Here is a 14,661-nt window from a genome sequence, read left to right on the forward strand (position 1 = left end):
TCACTCCTTCATGGTTCAAGTGGTATTCTATGTACTGTCAAAAAAAAAAGTGGTATTCTATGTCTTATTGAGAGAAAATGAAAGGAACACTGAGAGTAAAGAAAATGAGTGTGAAAAATGATTACCATTTTATCTTTCTCATATAAATATTCACAAATTGTTCCTATCACACCTCATTATTACTATTTTCCTATAATTATACTTTTTAAATGCTATCGAAATCAATTTAAAAAATTAATAATATAACTATAAATATTTTTTAATTTATCTCTTAAATTATTATTTTTTACTTCTATGGAAAACATCTCTCGAATTATTATTATATGTTTTATTTTAATTAAGAATAAATATGTTTCTGGTCTCCCTAGAATAACGAATTGAGGGCTGCTATATAACACGACTCAAATGAGGATGACACAACACGACCAGTACATGAGAAAGGATAGCAAAACGGTGAAAGTTAAAATGGTGATAGTTTTTTTTTTTTTTTTATAGAAAATTTGCACTTTTGACCAATCACATTTGGGCGTGCCTAGTTGTGCTTAAAAGTGTCGTGTGTTTTAACATGTTCCCAACGAATTATTGATTTTGATTCCCTTTAAATTTTGATTCATTTAAATCCCTATAAAATAGAGAATTATTAAGGAAGTATAAGTACTGCTTCATTAACTGCGTACGCAAAGAAGCCTTTAGTACTTTGGTAGGGCAATCAACCCTTAAACAAAAATAAAGAGGTTAGAACTCTCATTTTGGTCCTTCCCTCCATTTTTGTGATGGTTTTGTACACTAGGGACATCAACTTTTAATCTGTCACAAAATATGTTAGCGGCGGTTTAGTGCCTGTTTGGCTTTCAGTTAGAAAATTCGTTTGAAAGCATTGAAATTCGAGATCACGATTTCCAGTTCACATTCAGCCAACATAATGCACTTGTTGGGTTGAGTGAATGTGCCCAACTGAAAATTAAACAAGCTCTTAAACCGCCACAATTGCCACAAAAATGAACGGAACGACCAAAATCAATAATTTCTATTTCATGGGATCAAAATCAATGAAAAAACCAAGAGAGATCAAAATCAACAATTCACTATTTTAGAGGACCAAAAACATATTTCACCCTTTTAATGATTTTCCAATTTTGATTTGTTTTCAATCGGGTCCCACTACAGGCACTGCAAAACCCTAAACCCAAAGTTCAGCTGTTCATCGTTTTCTATTACCACCAAAGCTGGTTGCTCGCCGCCGCAGTTTGACGGCCATCGCCGGTTTCTTTCCTCCGCACGGTTGTCGCTCCTGGTTCCCCAATTCTTACAGTACAGCTTAGAAGGAAGGTGTGTTTTGCTCATCCACTTCAGTTCATGCGTTTGCCTCCGCAACATGGTTTACTTATTAATATCATTCATATGCAATTAACCACGATTTAATATAATTCAAATCCATATTATGCCTATGCTGTGATTTTGTAATGCAGTTTCTGAGGAAGACAGTGTTGAAAACTAAGGTTTTTTCATGGAAGTTGGAGATGAAAATTGCCCACTAACTGTTATGATGCTTCTCTCATAGAGTCATAGTGTTTGTTTATAGGACCAATTCAAATGGGTTTTGATTGTGTATAATGCATGAATTTTCAAATTGTATTATGACTGAGTCTTTTCTTGTACAGCTTCTTCTGTTATATCCAAGTGCAACTGCAAATATAGCAGGATTAGCCATGTAAGTGCAAATCTGTCATCTGTCTTCTTTAAATTAAAACACACAATGAGTTTGAACCAATATAATAATACTAAATGATTTGGTTATTTGTTTGTTGAGGTCGAGGATATGTGTGAAGAATCTCCCAACAGATTATGCGGAGGATAAGCTAAGAGAATTATTTTGTCCGAAAGGACAAGTCACTGATGTCAAGCTTATGCGTACCAAGTACTCTTTCTTTCCTTCAATCACAATATCACTATTCCACTCTTAATTGGATATTCATTCAGAATTATAACTGTTCTGTGTTGATTTGTTTGTTAACTCAGAGATGGAAAGAGTCGCCAATTTGCTTTTATTGGATTTAGTTCAGACCATGAAGCGCAAGAAGCTATTCGATATTTCAATAGTAATTATTTCGGTGCATCTAGAATTACATGTGAGGTCTGTTGTTTATACCACTTTTTTTTTATATTTTTTTTCTTCTTTTTCCATACTATTTTATTAGTTACCTTATGAAATTTTTAATTATTGAAATGGAACTGCGGAAGCCTTACAACATGCTTTACTAAGTCTTGATCAACCAAACAGGTAGCTCTAAAACTTGGTGATGCAAATCTTCCGCGTCCATGGAGTCGACATTCTAAAAAGAAGGACAATGAAGTGACCACCCCAGATGCAAACAAACATGTTAGAGCTAAAGATAAAGGAAACAAGTCTAAGGACATTGTTGATATTGATGACCCGCAGCTTCAAGATTTTCTTCAGGTCATGCAGCCTCGGGCTATGTCTAAATTGTGGGCAAATGATACATCAATTGTATCCAATGTTAGCAACAACCAAGAAATATCAAATAAGGACAGAAAAGGTAGAAAAGGTATGCCAGAAGTGATCTATCCCATCTCAGTTGAAAGTGGCTCGGTAGTAGATGAACTTCCAAACAATCCTGAACCCAACCAGTCACGTGAAGTTGAACATCATAAAGTGATTTCTGATATGGATTATTTCAAGAGTCGAGTCACAAGTGAGTGGTCTGATTCTGAAAGCAGTGATTCTGGAGAAGACAGTGACGACAAGGATTCAATGTGCATTGATGATGATGACAAAGACAATCATAGTCATGCTAGTGAACATGAAGAAAACTGTGATAAGAACCCTTCTGAAAGAACCCCAAGAAAATGTGCTCAGGAGTTAGATCTAGAGGGTCAAAAAGATAGCTGTGGAGACGGTGTTGCCCCTAATAAAGCTCAAGTAAATGAAACTGTGCAAGAATCATCAAATCCTGAAGATGCTGGAGGAGTTTTTGAGTCCTGTCGACTGTTTGTCCGAAATCTGCCATATACCACCACGTACATACATAGATATATTTACATCTCTCTTTGTTCTTCAATTTTTATGGATGCATATATTATATTATTTAGACAACTTTTCCAATGAAGTTATTTCCCAAAGAAGAAATTTCTTCAGCAATTTGAATTATTACATTACTACTAATATCTATCAGTGCTTCTGTGCTGTTATTTAACCTTACTATGATTTATATTTCCTGTTGGTTTAGCCATTGTATTGCTGTTTTGTTGCAGTGAGGAAGAACTGCACCAGCATTTCAGTAGTGTAGGACCTGAAGGTACTGTCTCAGAGGTTCATCTAGTTGTTGATAAAGATACGAAGCGGTCCAAAGGAATAGGATATATTCGTTATTCAGATCCGGAATCCGCAGCCAGGTAAGAAATGGGTGGCTGAAAGTTGTTGTCTCACTTTTGTTATATTAAATCATATTCCCTTAGTTCATGGTTGAGCTATTTAATTTGTTGGATATGCTTTTAAAAGTATCTCCAGGTTGCAGAGGTGCTCATGTTGGCACAAATACTCTTTGGAGTTTTGATCATTTTACTTGTAGAATTCCCTACAGTCACTTCCACCGGTAGTTGGTTCTTTGGTGGTTTTGGTTAATTTTGGTTGTTGTCTCTATTTGGAATAATCTTTAGAGGATTTGGCAGAATCAAGGAAAGAAAGAGCTTATGATGATGTGCCATCTTTGCTTCTTTTTTTATGTATTTGATTGGAGTGAAATGCCCATGTTTTTCTCAGACCTCAGCCTTTTCATCTGAGCTTGCCTAGGATCATATTTATGACCACCTTTTTGTGCTCACCCTTATGTTTTTAAGGGTATCTTAGGAGATACACACAACGGATTGGGCTTTAGTTTTTTTTTTTTCTTTTTTATGTTTCTATACATATGTGTTGACAAGGGACATTTAATCCGAAAACATCTTGTTTGTGTTCTTGTTTCTTTTAAGTAATAGTGTAATACTTCCTTAAACTGAAAAAATAGTGTACTTCTTATTTAATGCACTAACTAAGTATTTTGCATCTAGGTTTTGATTATAATTACTGTATTGGTTTAAGTTGTGAAAAAGTTCTGAAAGATTCTAAGAACATCTTGGAATTTATGAGCTTTTGTGCAATGAATCAAATGTTGGTTGGAAATAATATGTACAGTGGGACAAAAAATGCGGGATCTTTATTGAAAGAAAGTGTTTCTCAGATCTGTACTCAATGTGAGTGCAGACTGAGGTACATGCTAGGTGTCTGCTAGTTAGAAGTTTATTAGGAAAGTATATAAAAGGAGAATAGGGTTGAGTCAATAGTTATATCAAATATAGTCATTAGAAGAGAATAATCCAATATAGCTGAGAATGCGTTGGTAAATTTGTTTTGCTGATAATTGATGTGACAAAGTATGACAAATGTTTATCAGGGCGGTAGAAAACTTTGACAGTTCAATTTTTCAAGGAAGATTGTTGCATGTTATGCCAGCCATACAAAGACCTTCAAACAAAGAGTAAGTAAAATACAAACATTTCATGGTGAACATTGCTAAATTATGTTGTTATTGTCTTTGCATTATCATGACAGTTATGGTTTGCATGTTCTAGGAACAATGTTTCGAAGGACCAGAGCTCTAAAACTCTCAAACAACGTAGAGAGGAAGAGAGGAAAGCAGCTGAAGCCGGTGGAGATACCAGAGCATGGAATAGTCTGTTTATGCGCCCTGATACAGTATGTTTCTTGAAACTTGGTAAATTGGAAAGGACTCAGATGTCTGTTTGGTTTCGATTTTCATTCTTTCCAAAAAAAAATCAGTTTTACTGACAAAATTGCCATCTTAATTCAGTGTTATCAAATATCTGCCATGGTAGTTTCTCATGGCGGTTTTTTGACTTTCCACCATGGCCGATATCCCGCCATATGGCTGCAATATTCCGCCATATTCCGCCATTATTTACCATGTATGGCGGGATTTCGGCTTCCTGCCATGACCCGCCATCCGCAATTAACAACACTGCCTTATTTTCACTTTGTTTCCTGTTTTCAAAGTTTTGAAGTGGAAACAGTGAAAATTGATAAAAGGTGGCGGTTTTATAATTAAAACAAAATATAGATAATAAAAACAGAAAATAAAAATTGAAACGAACAGGCCCTTAGTTTTCCTGTTTTCCGCCTTTTGTGGGTGAAAATAGAATTTTTCTTGTGATGGAATTTGGCTCACTTTTTTGCTTCCTAAAAATGTTTTTGGGAGATGCTCTATTGTTCTCAGGCTGTATGTATCCTTCTACTTATTCATAATCTTGTCTTGTTATTAGGTTGTGGAAAATATTGCTCGGAAATATGGTGTAAGTAAAAGTGATTTACTTGATCGAGAAGCTGATGATCTTGCTGTCCGCATGGCTCTGGGAGAAACCCAAGTGATTACAGATACTAAAAATGCATTAACTAATGCTGGAGTGAATGTGGAGTCTCTAGAGGAACTTGCTAATCATAAAGTTGATGGCTTGAAAAGAAGTAGCCATGTGCTTTTAGCGAAGAATTTGCCCTATGGGTCGACAGAAAGTGAACTAGTGAAGTTGTTTGGGAAATTTGGTAGTTTGGATAAAATAATTCTCCCTCCGACAAAAACTTTGGCCTTGGTATTTTTGCCCTCTCTATTCTCAAATTTGATGATTTTTTTTCATGTTTCAGTTTTTTTTTGGGCGGTATTTGATAGCTAATTATCTCATCTTATAGCTTAGTACCGTCATTTTCCATTTATTGATGCCTGCATTCAACTATTAATTGTATTACGTCCTTAAAGGTATGTGATAATAAATCACTCTTGTTTTCCAAAATATCCAAAAGGACAAACAAATTACAATCTTGTGCGTACAGTTTACGCACCTTTTACATTTCAAATACAAATATACAATATGAATACTCAGACTGTTTTATATTTTGGAAAAATATCTTAATTCCTCATTTTATGGACCTTTGGGTCCTAAATGTTTTGCTTTCCATCGTGTAATGTAGATGGCGATAATTTACTCTATTATGCCTATTGCCACTTTGTTGAATATTTGTTCATTGGTGAAATTTTCCTTTGGCTGTGCGGTGTTTGTAAACTTCATTGTTTTTGGCATTACCTCTTTGTTTAATGATGTTTGTTTCAAGCTTTGAATTGTTTGGAGATGATATTTCAGGTTATTTTCCTTGAACCCGGAGAAGCAAAAGCAGCTTTTAGAGGTTTAGCTTACAAGCGTTACAAGTAAGATTTTATTTTTCTTCTGGCCATAGGTCACATAGCCCATTCATCCGTGTTGAGTAATATTTTATTAATTTCTATCCATTGACAATCAAGTCTTTAGGCTACCCTCCACAGATGATTTTTTTGTTTCCTTCTGTCTTGAATATACATGTTGATATCTTCAAGAAAAAATAGAATAAAGAAAACTTGTGTGAGGGATAAGTATTAGGCATTTTGAATTGTACAAGCTGACATGCTATGGCTTCACCTTCTTTGTGTTATTTGCAAAGCCAAAAGGATAAAATGAGAGTGGGTGTACAAAATCCCTCTCACACACAAAGCGGGAGTGTAGACTGTACAGTATAGAATATATAAAAAAGAGATCACGGAAGAATAATCTAGAATGAAGCCTGTAACATGCTAGAGTAATTGCACTGAAGGTCGGAATTCGTTAGTTGGTAAAAGGTTACTGTCACTCTTAGAAATGCTACTTGCACTTACAAACATGATTTCATTTACCTGTTTGTTTGAAATTTTGGTTAAAACAGCCCCCTTCTCCGATATCAATAAGTCGGCTTTCCATTGTAACAATAGGTGTTCCAGACCCTTATCTATCTTGATTCATTGAAGATTGTTGACTTGTTTCATATTCTATTCAATGTAGGGAAGCTCCATTATACCTGGAGTGGGCTCCTTCCAATATTCTTAGCCAAAGTTCAACGTCTAAAAGTAATGAAATGAATGGTGGAATTGGTGAAAATGATGCTAAACGTATGATATTGGAGCAAAATGTGGAAAGAATATCGGATGTGGATATTGATCCAGACAGAGTAGAGGTTCGCCCTATTAAATTGTTTTCTTAAATCATTATTTTTATTTAGTTTTGTATTATTCGATCTGAAGTTGGAACACAGTCTCTGTTCCTACAAGTAGTAAAATGTTGCCATATATATTTTTGCATCATGATGGTACCATGTTGAAGTATTCCATAGATTATTTTTCCGTCAGTCAATATTTTATTTTGAAATTGTTCAAACTAATTGCTGGTAAATAATCCATGATGTTTATTCTATTATTGGTTATTTATTTAAATATTGTGCTTCAGGCTCGGTCGCTGTTTGTCAAGAATCTAAATTTCAAGACAACAGAAGAGAGTTTGAGGAAACATTTTAGTGAACACATTAAAGAGGGAAGAATTATGAGTGTCAAGGTAACGGGTTTAATTAAATGCCAAGTGTTAACATTTTACTTTTTATGGCTGGCTGTTTCTCATATATTTGCTTTGCTTCTTCCACGATTAGGTGAAAAAGCATTTGAAAAATGGGAAAAATGTTTCTATGGGGTTTGGATTTCTTGAGTTTGACTCCATGGAGATGGCTACAAATGTTTGTAGAGATTTACAGGTATTTGCACATTGGATTCAAACTTGGCCTGTTATATGGATTTTTTGATCCTAATTCCTGTTCTAATTTTAAAATGAATATTTCTTTTATTTTATGTTTCTGGGATTAGGGCACTGTTTTGGACGGGCATGCTCTTAATTTACAACTTTGTCATGCCAAGAATGATAGACCAGTACCAAGGTCGGTTGAGAAGGATAAGAGTTCAACAAAATTGCTTGTAAAAAATGTTGCTTTTGAGGCAAAAGCGCAGGAACTGAGAAAATTGTTTGACCCGTTTGGCCAGGTGATTACTGTTAAAAGTGATAATTTGTTCCAATTGCTAGTAAATATTCATTATTTCTGCTGTCCAATTTACTTATGAATGCATCTGTTACCAGTGACGACACATTCTGATGAATTATACCAGTCTTCAGTAGTGATTTCAAACCTTTGGTCATTACTCATTACATCCAGTGAAATTGTTTTGGAATTATAGTTGACTGTTGAGTTGAATGAATTCTAATTTGAAAGCACATAATGCCGGTTGGTTGGTGTTGAACCACTTTTAAGGTGTTTTAGACTTCTATAATTTTAAGTAATTGAGTTCCATGCTGCTGATATAATGGCGATGTGCAATTATGTGAATAGTGCTCCAGAATATGAGCCTCATTTTACAATTATCTAGATGTTTGGATGGGCCCAAACATATTAAAAAGGGGCGTTTGCCCCGCAAGAGAAAAGATCCTATTAAAGCAGTATTCAAATGCTGTACTGCCCCCCCCCCCCCCCCAATTTTTTTAATATTGTCTTGTTCCCTTGGTCATTATTAATTTTACTTACTGTGAAATTTTCGCCCCCCTTTTCATTTTTCCTGGTCCGTCTCTTTCTAGATGCAAAATGGAAATTCTTTCACTTGCATCTTAGATTTTGGAATTGAGATTTTTACCAAGTTTAGACTTGTTACTTAGTCTAAGATACAATGTCTGTTAACTGGTTCAAGTTATTTGCTTAAAGTGTATTCATTGTACCTAGTTATTTCATCTTAATTTATTGTCATATTTTAGTTAGTTTCAATGGATATTTCCTTCTTCTAAATGTGTGAATTAAGGCTCAATAATAATCAGTATGCTGCTTGTTTTTGGGAGTTACCTGTTTCAAAACTGTTGGTCCGTTTCAGCAAAAGTATGTAGATTCAGCTCTATGGTGCAACTATGCATTGCTTTATTTCCACTCATGTTTGACGGCTCCATGCAGATTAAAAGCTTACGGTTGCCTATGAAGTTTGGAAGTCATAGAGGCTTTGCTTTTATAGAGTATGTTACTCAGCAGGAGGCACAAAATGCTCTTACAGCGCTTGCAAACACTCACTTCTATGGTAGACATCTGGTAAGTAAAACTAGATTATGGATTTAAAGAATTTGATTTAGGCTCTCTTATAATGTTCCAGCTTCGCCTTATTCAGTGTTAACAAGGTCTCTGAAGATAGCAAATATCTGAGAACCAACGGTCGTTGTTGTTTTCAGGTGATAGAGAGAGCAAAAGAAGGTGAGAGTTTGGATGAACTGCGGGCTCGAACAGCTGCACAATTTAGTGAAGATAATGGATTTCAAAATGCTGCTAGGTTGTCCAAGAAAAGGAAGCTCAGTATTTTAGATGAATGAATATGAAGTTTGAAGGTTAGTTGATTAGTCCGAGGCCAGAGATTCAAGTGTTTGTGCATACATATCCTGAACTGAAGTCCAGGGATGACAATTTTGTAGATTGAAAGTTTTATAAGATGCCATGATGTTCCTGACATGAACTACTATTGACACTGTCTGAAAGATTGAGCAAAAGGATGTTGTCATATTCACTAATTTTAAAAAAAGTTTGATTTATAAATGAGATTATTTGAAAAGTACTGGAATATGTCGATTTGATTTGAAGTTATTTATCACATTATTTTGAAGAGTGTTTGTATGCAAGTGCAATGTTGTTAATTGATGATTCTACCAAAAAAATTCAAACTTATTTTTATTTTTTGCCTTTATTTGAAATTTTGTTCAAATTTAGTAACATTGAATGGATTTGAATTTTAGTTTTAATTGTTCGATTTGATGATTTAATATTATTTATTTCCCTTTATTTTAGTTTCTGATGAAACTGATCAAGCCGGTCTTAACATGAAGGAAGGCATAGGTTGGTTGAAGAGGAAATGGTGAAAAATGAAAATGTGTGAACATGTTAATGTAGGATATTTGAGCCAGTTTGAATGGACAATAACATTATGCTGCAGAATTTAACACAATATAATAGCATGCTAGTTCACAGATCTAAGACTGAATGAAAATCTGAGACTGAAACAAGCCCAGATAAACTAAAAAAAAAACTCATATGGCTTAGGGGATAAAAAGCACATCCAGTTGGTTTCTCCCTCTACTTTAATTTACAGTTTTATTTTATAAAACTGAATTTTTTTAGTACATCAGAAAATTAACAAAGCAAGAAAACACAATTAAGGAACACCCAACGAGTCTTTCAACAGCAGCAGTTGCAACTCACTATCAGGTTGGCCAACACTAAATGAACCATGGCAGGGAGGATATTAGCTTGCTTAGATAGCCAATCCGCCTCTGAATTGCCATCTCGATGCACCCAAGAAATATTGATTCTCCAATCCCTGGACTTTAGACTCAAAATCTCCCTAAGGATCACAGCAAGTCTGGCATTACGAACACGACCAATGCTCGAGCCTTCCAAGAGAAACAAGTTCCCTACAGTCCACATCACATGATATTTTCTTGTCCACTGTTCCACGCCATATGAAGACCATTGCACAGCGCCACTGCCTCCGCCAGCAGGGGGTCGCCACCAGCTGTCCTCGAAATGAATCCTTTTAACCAACAACCGCTACATTACGCATAAGCCCACCACCGCCCATGCAAATTTGAAAAGAAAATTCGTACGATTTAGTATTTCAGGTGTATTTTATGTCGTATATATGATAATGAGGTGATTTTTATCTTGTTGGAATGCTAGAGCAAATGTCCACAACTCGACACTTTAGATGTATTTAAGCCATTTTTTTCTTAGGAGACAAAACTAACATGTTTCTACAATATGTTCCTAGAGGTGTAAATAATTACTGGGCTAAAAAGCATTTTTGGTCCCTGATGTTTCAAGTTTGTGCAAGTTCTACCCCTACTCTATTTTTGTCGACGTTTCTACCCCTCATGTTTTCAAACAGTGCACCGTCTACCCCTCCGTCGGTCAGACTTTTTCAGGAGAGGTTCCTGAGTGGATTGGAGAGATGAAGATGAGTATATGAAGTTGATGATGATCAAAGAAATGAGATAAATTAAATTTGCTTGGTGTATATATCAATTATGTATGTAACTGAACTGGTTAAATGTATGTTTTGCTACTTACAGGTATTGAGTTTGAATCTCTCATGCCTCCTTTTTCCAATTTCACTTGTAATATCCACGTGGCAAGTCAAAAAAATATATTAAAAAAAGTCAAATCAGCTCATTCCGTTAGTTTTTTAACGTCTGACTGACGGAGAGGTAGACAGTGCACTGTTTGAAAACATGAGGGGTAGAAACATCGACAAAAATAGAGTAGGGGCAAAATTTGCACAAACTTGAAACATCAGGGGCCAAAAGTGTTTTTTAGCCTAATTACTAATAGCGTGTTTATCCATTGCAACAATAGTACAGACACAATGTCTATTGAGGACCATGAGATGCATCCTGCGGTGAAAATTGGGAGAGACAGTGGAAGAATTCATATCCCACACTAGGCTGGTATTTCGAGACCCTAATAAATAATTTTAATTCGGGATGTAAGTAGACTAGACTGTCAATAAGGGCTTATGACCTAACTTACATCAAGTTCAGACCAGTTTAGACTAAATTAATAAATAGACAAGGCTAAAACATTTTTTAAATCCTATTTAGTTAAAAATGCCAAAATTAGGCCATCCAAAATGACTTATAAGCCTAATAGGCCGGCATATTAAAATAAATATTATTAATATAAAATTATTCTATTACTTAAACATTGGAATTTTATATTAATATTTTAAAAAATATTTTTATTGATTTTTTAATATGTTTAAACACGTTAGATTATATTAGAATTTAATCATATAAACATCTTCAGAAATGGATTGATGATTGTTTACACCAAATTTTGGTAAAACAAATAGAGAATCCAAGGATCAATCTGGGACTGGATTCGAGTCCTCTTGGGTTCTTTGGTGAAAACGTTTGAGTGTCAATTCCAGATTTTTTTCATGAAGAACAGGATAAAGTAAAGAAATTGAAACAAGTAAAGAAAAATAAAAGAGAAAAAAGAAGAAAAGATGAAATAGTATGAATTGAAATGCAAAGTAAATGAGATTACACCACAATCATGCTCATGATCTCCTAATTGCCATTTGTCTTTGTGATTGACTTGTTGGCTTTCAGAGTCTAGGAGCCTAAATGTGTGAAATCTAATTATTCTTAGTTACAACCTACTATTTATAATGTTTGAAATAAAACTGCTAACATAATCCTATGGTTAAGATTTAAACATAGAAAATAACTTCCTAATCAGAGCCTTTGATTTCTTGTAACCGCCATCTTCAGTTCTGCTTCTGCCTTGCTAGATCTCCTTTCTTCCATTTTGCTTCCAACACTGTTGCATTTCTTCTTTTGCTATCGAAACCCTTTGCCTTTGGTCGAAATATACTTGTTTAGTGCCACACAAAGAATGTCGAAATATTACTCCATATACTACAAGCACCCAGACTTAAGTTCACAATATATATTAAAGGTCGAATATTATATAACATTGTCTTTGAATCATGATGCCACTATTTCGACCTTGGGAAATATAAACAAAGTCACTATATAATTCCAAGATTAATGATCGAACATATCTTAACTTCACAGGCAACATGAAACTTAAATTGTCTTTGGTTTATTGGCTTATCAATTTGGCATGAGAATTTGACCAATAATGAGTATAAATTTCGACCCAGCAAGCTATAACATTCGACATGTATGTATTTGACAATAATTTAGCAGTAAGATAGAAACTACACTAAAACATAACATGTATCTATGTGCACCATATCTCAATAATTAATTTCTAAACCTGAGAATTTTGGTGTAAACAGAGGCCCCCCAAAATGTTGTTTCTCGAAGGAAGTGAGAGGAATAACATTTTGAATTATGCCACCAAAATTATCTAAACATTGTATGGCTTTGTTAAATAACTTGGCCAATTCCTTGGGGAAAGCATATGAGGATTTCAGCCACACATTTTTTTTTATAGGGACTCAACATTCTTCCCAGTTCTGGTCGAAATAGTAGACTAAACCTCACCATATTACTTGGTCGACAAAATGAATTTCACTTAGTCAATGACCATAAAAATTTCGACCAAGTTTACCAATCAAGATATATGTGGATCGAAACCAGCAACCATATTTTTAAATCTATTCAGATCTATTGGTCGCTTACTTGGGTTTATTTACCTTTCAATTGCCAAGATTGATACCATTTTTCATATCTGGCATCTATGAAGCAATTTCTACATATATGTCATTAGAATCCAATATCAAAAACCAAGTTTTTGAACCAATCATCAACATCACCTTCGACTTGGTTTACTACTTTGCCAATGACATTAGAATTTTCAACCATGTATATTCAGGTCGAAGCCAAAGATGATAAAGCTACATGCCATTCTTCAATTTAATTTAATTTTTTTTTTCTTTTTTTTTTTCGACCAACTCACTTAATCCCTTCGATCTTAACAATTTAGAGCCTCTTGAGATACTGTTCTCGAATCATCAATTTGGCAGAAGCATTATTTCGAATGCTAAAACCATATGCTGGGCAAATTAATATTCCGACATTTATCATGTGGTCTCGAAAACCAACTCTTTTACGGCTGCGAAAGCCGATTTTATTTTCGGTCATATAGACCGAAATTCGAACTAAAGTATTTGTACTTTAGCCAATCCCTTTTGGGTTTGAAGTTCTTGGCCAATCTTGGCCTCTTTTAACCATCATCTTCTGATAATCATTTTTAGTCTTCAACTTTTTAAATGATTTTGCAGAAATTTTTCTCTTATTCCCACCTTTATGGCCAAAAGGCTTTAAAATATGAGAAGAATAGGGAGGCATCACCTTAAATTCAGCCATATTTACTTCATTTTCATCACTATCACTATCTTCATCATCAGATTGATCAAATCCATCTTGACCAATTTCAGGATTTTGAGTGACTTTTACGCAAGAACTTTCTTCTCCTTTACAATCTTTTTCAGGCTTGTATTTCTCAAACCTTAGTTTCTCTACTCGTTTAACCTTTTGAGCCATATCCCTGAACTCATCGTTAACCAAGTTCTTTTTAATCGAATAGTCTAAATCCCCAAAATTGTGTTGACAAATTCTTCCTTGGAGATTATCAACATTCTGATTTTCGACTAAGTTATCAGGTTCATTTCGACCCAAATTCTGAATTTCATTTTGAGTCAAGTTTTGATGAACATTTTGACCATAATCAACAACTTGCTGGATCGTTCGGTTCAAAGGCGGTGCCCCAAAAACATCAGCAATTCGACATAGTTGTCGAGTCAAGTGTTGAGAATTTTGATTCATATTTTGAATGAGAGGATCAAAGATAATTGACATTTGTTGTGTCAACATGTTCACCATATTGTACTTACTCTCATCAATTAGTTGCCTAATTGATTGTAAATCAATATCAGTGGTTGAATTTGAAGGGAATAAATTCATTGAACCACTTTGAATCAAATGCATGGTCATTCCCAATATGCCAAACTGTATATGTTCTTGACCATTTTGATTTTCTTCTTGCCCATAATTTTCAAAAATGGCAACATCTGTTATTTTGCCATTAAACATTTTCTCAAGTTCTCCACTTCTCAAAAACAAATAAGAGTAAAATAACGATCAATGTCCAGTTTCGATGTTGGACACAATGAGAACTCAATTTGAAGGCTAAAATATTGTCTGAAACTAACAATA

General features: G+C 34.6%; 1 protein-coding gene across 1 annotated transcript; it reads left to right on the top strand.

The window, feature by feature from the left end:
* The first annotated feature begins 1,151 nt into the window (after window positions 1-1,151).
* LOC130730728 (uncharacterized) lies at window positions 1,152-9,597 on the top strand. Its single transcript, XM_057582805.1, has 16 exons — window positions 1,152-1,329; window positions 1,662-1,711; window positions 1,811-1,918; window positions 2,020-2,134; window positions 2,282-3,039; window positions 3,274-3,414; window positions 4,452-4,535; window positions 4,630-4,753; window positions 5,338-5,661; window positions 6,208-6,272; window positions 6,916-7,087; window positions 7,357-7,461; window positions 7,553-7,654; window positions 7,764-7,937; window positions 8,888-9,019; window positions 9,157-9,597. Coding segments are annotated over exons 2-16 (2,544 nt in total). The 5' UTR covers window positions 1,152-1,329; window positions 1,662-1,709; the 3' UTR covers window positions 9,295-9,597.
* The last annotated feature ends 5,064 nt before the right edge of the window (window positions 9,598-14,661 follow it).

The sequence above is a fragment of the Lotus japonicus genome, chromosome 1 (assembly GCF_012489685.1).
Source record: "Lotus japonicus ecotype B-129 chromosome 1, LjGifu_v1.2".
NCBI lineage: Eukaryota > Viridiplantae > Streptophyta > Magnoliopsida > Fabales > Fabaceae > Lotus > Lotus japonicus.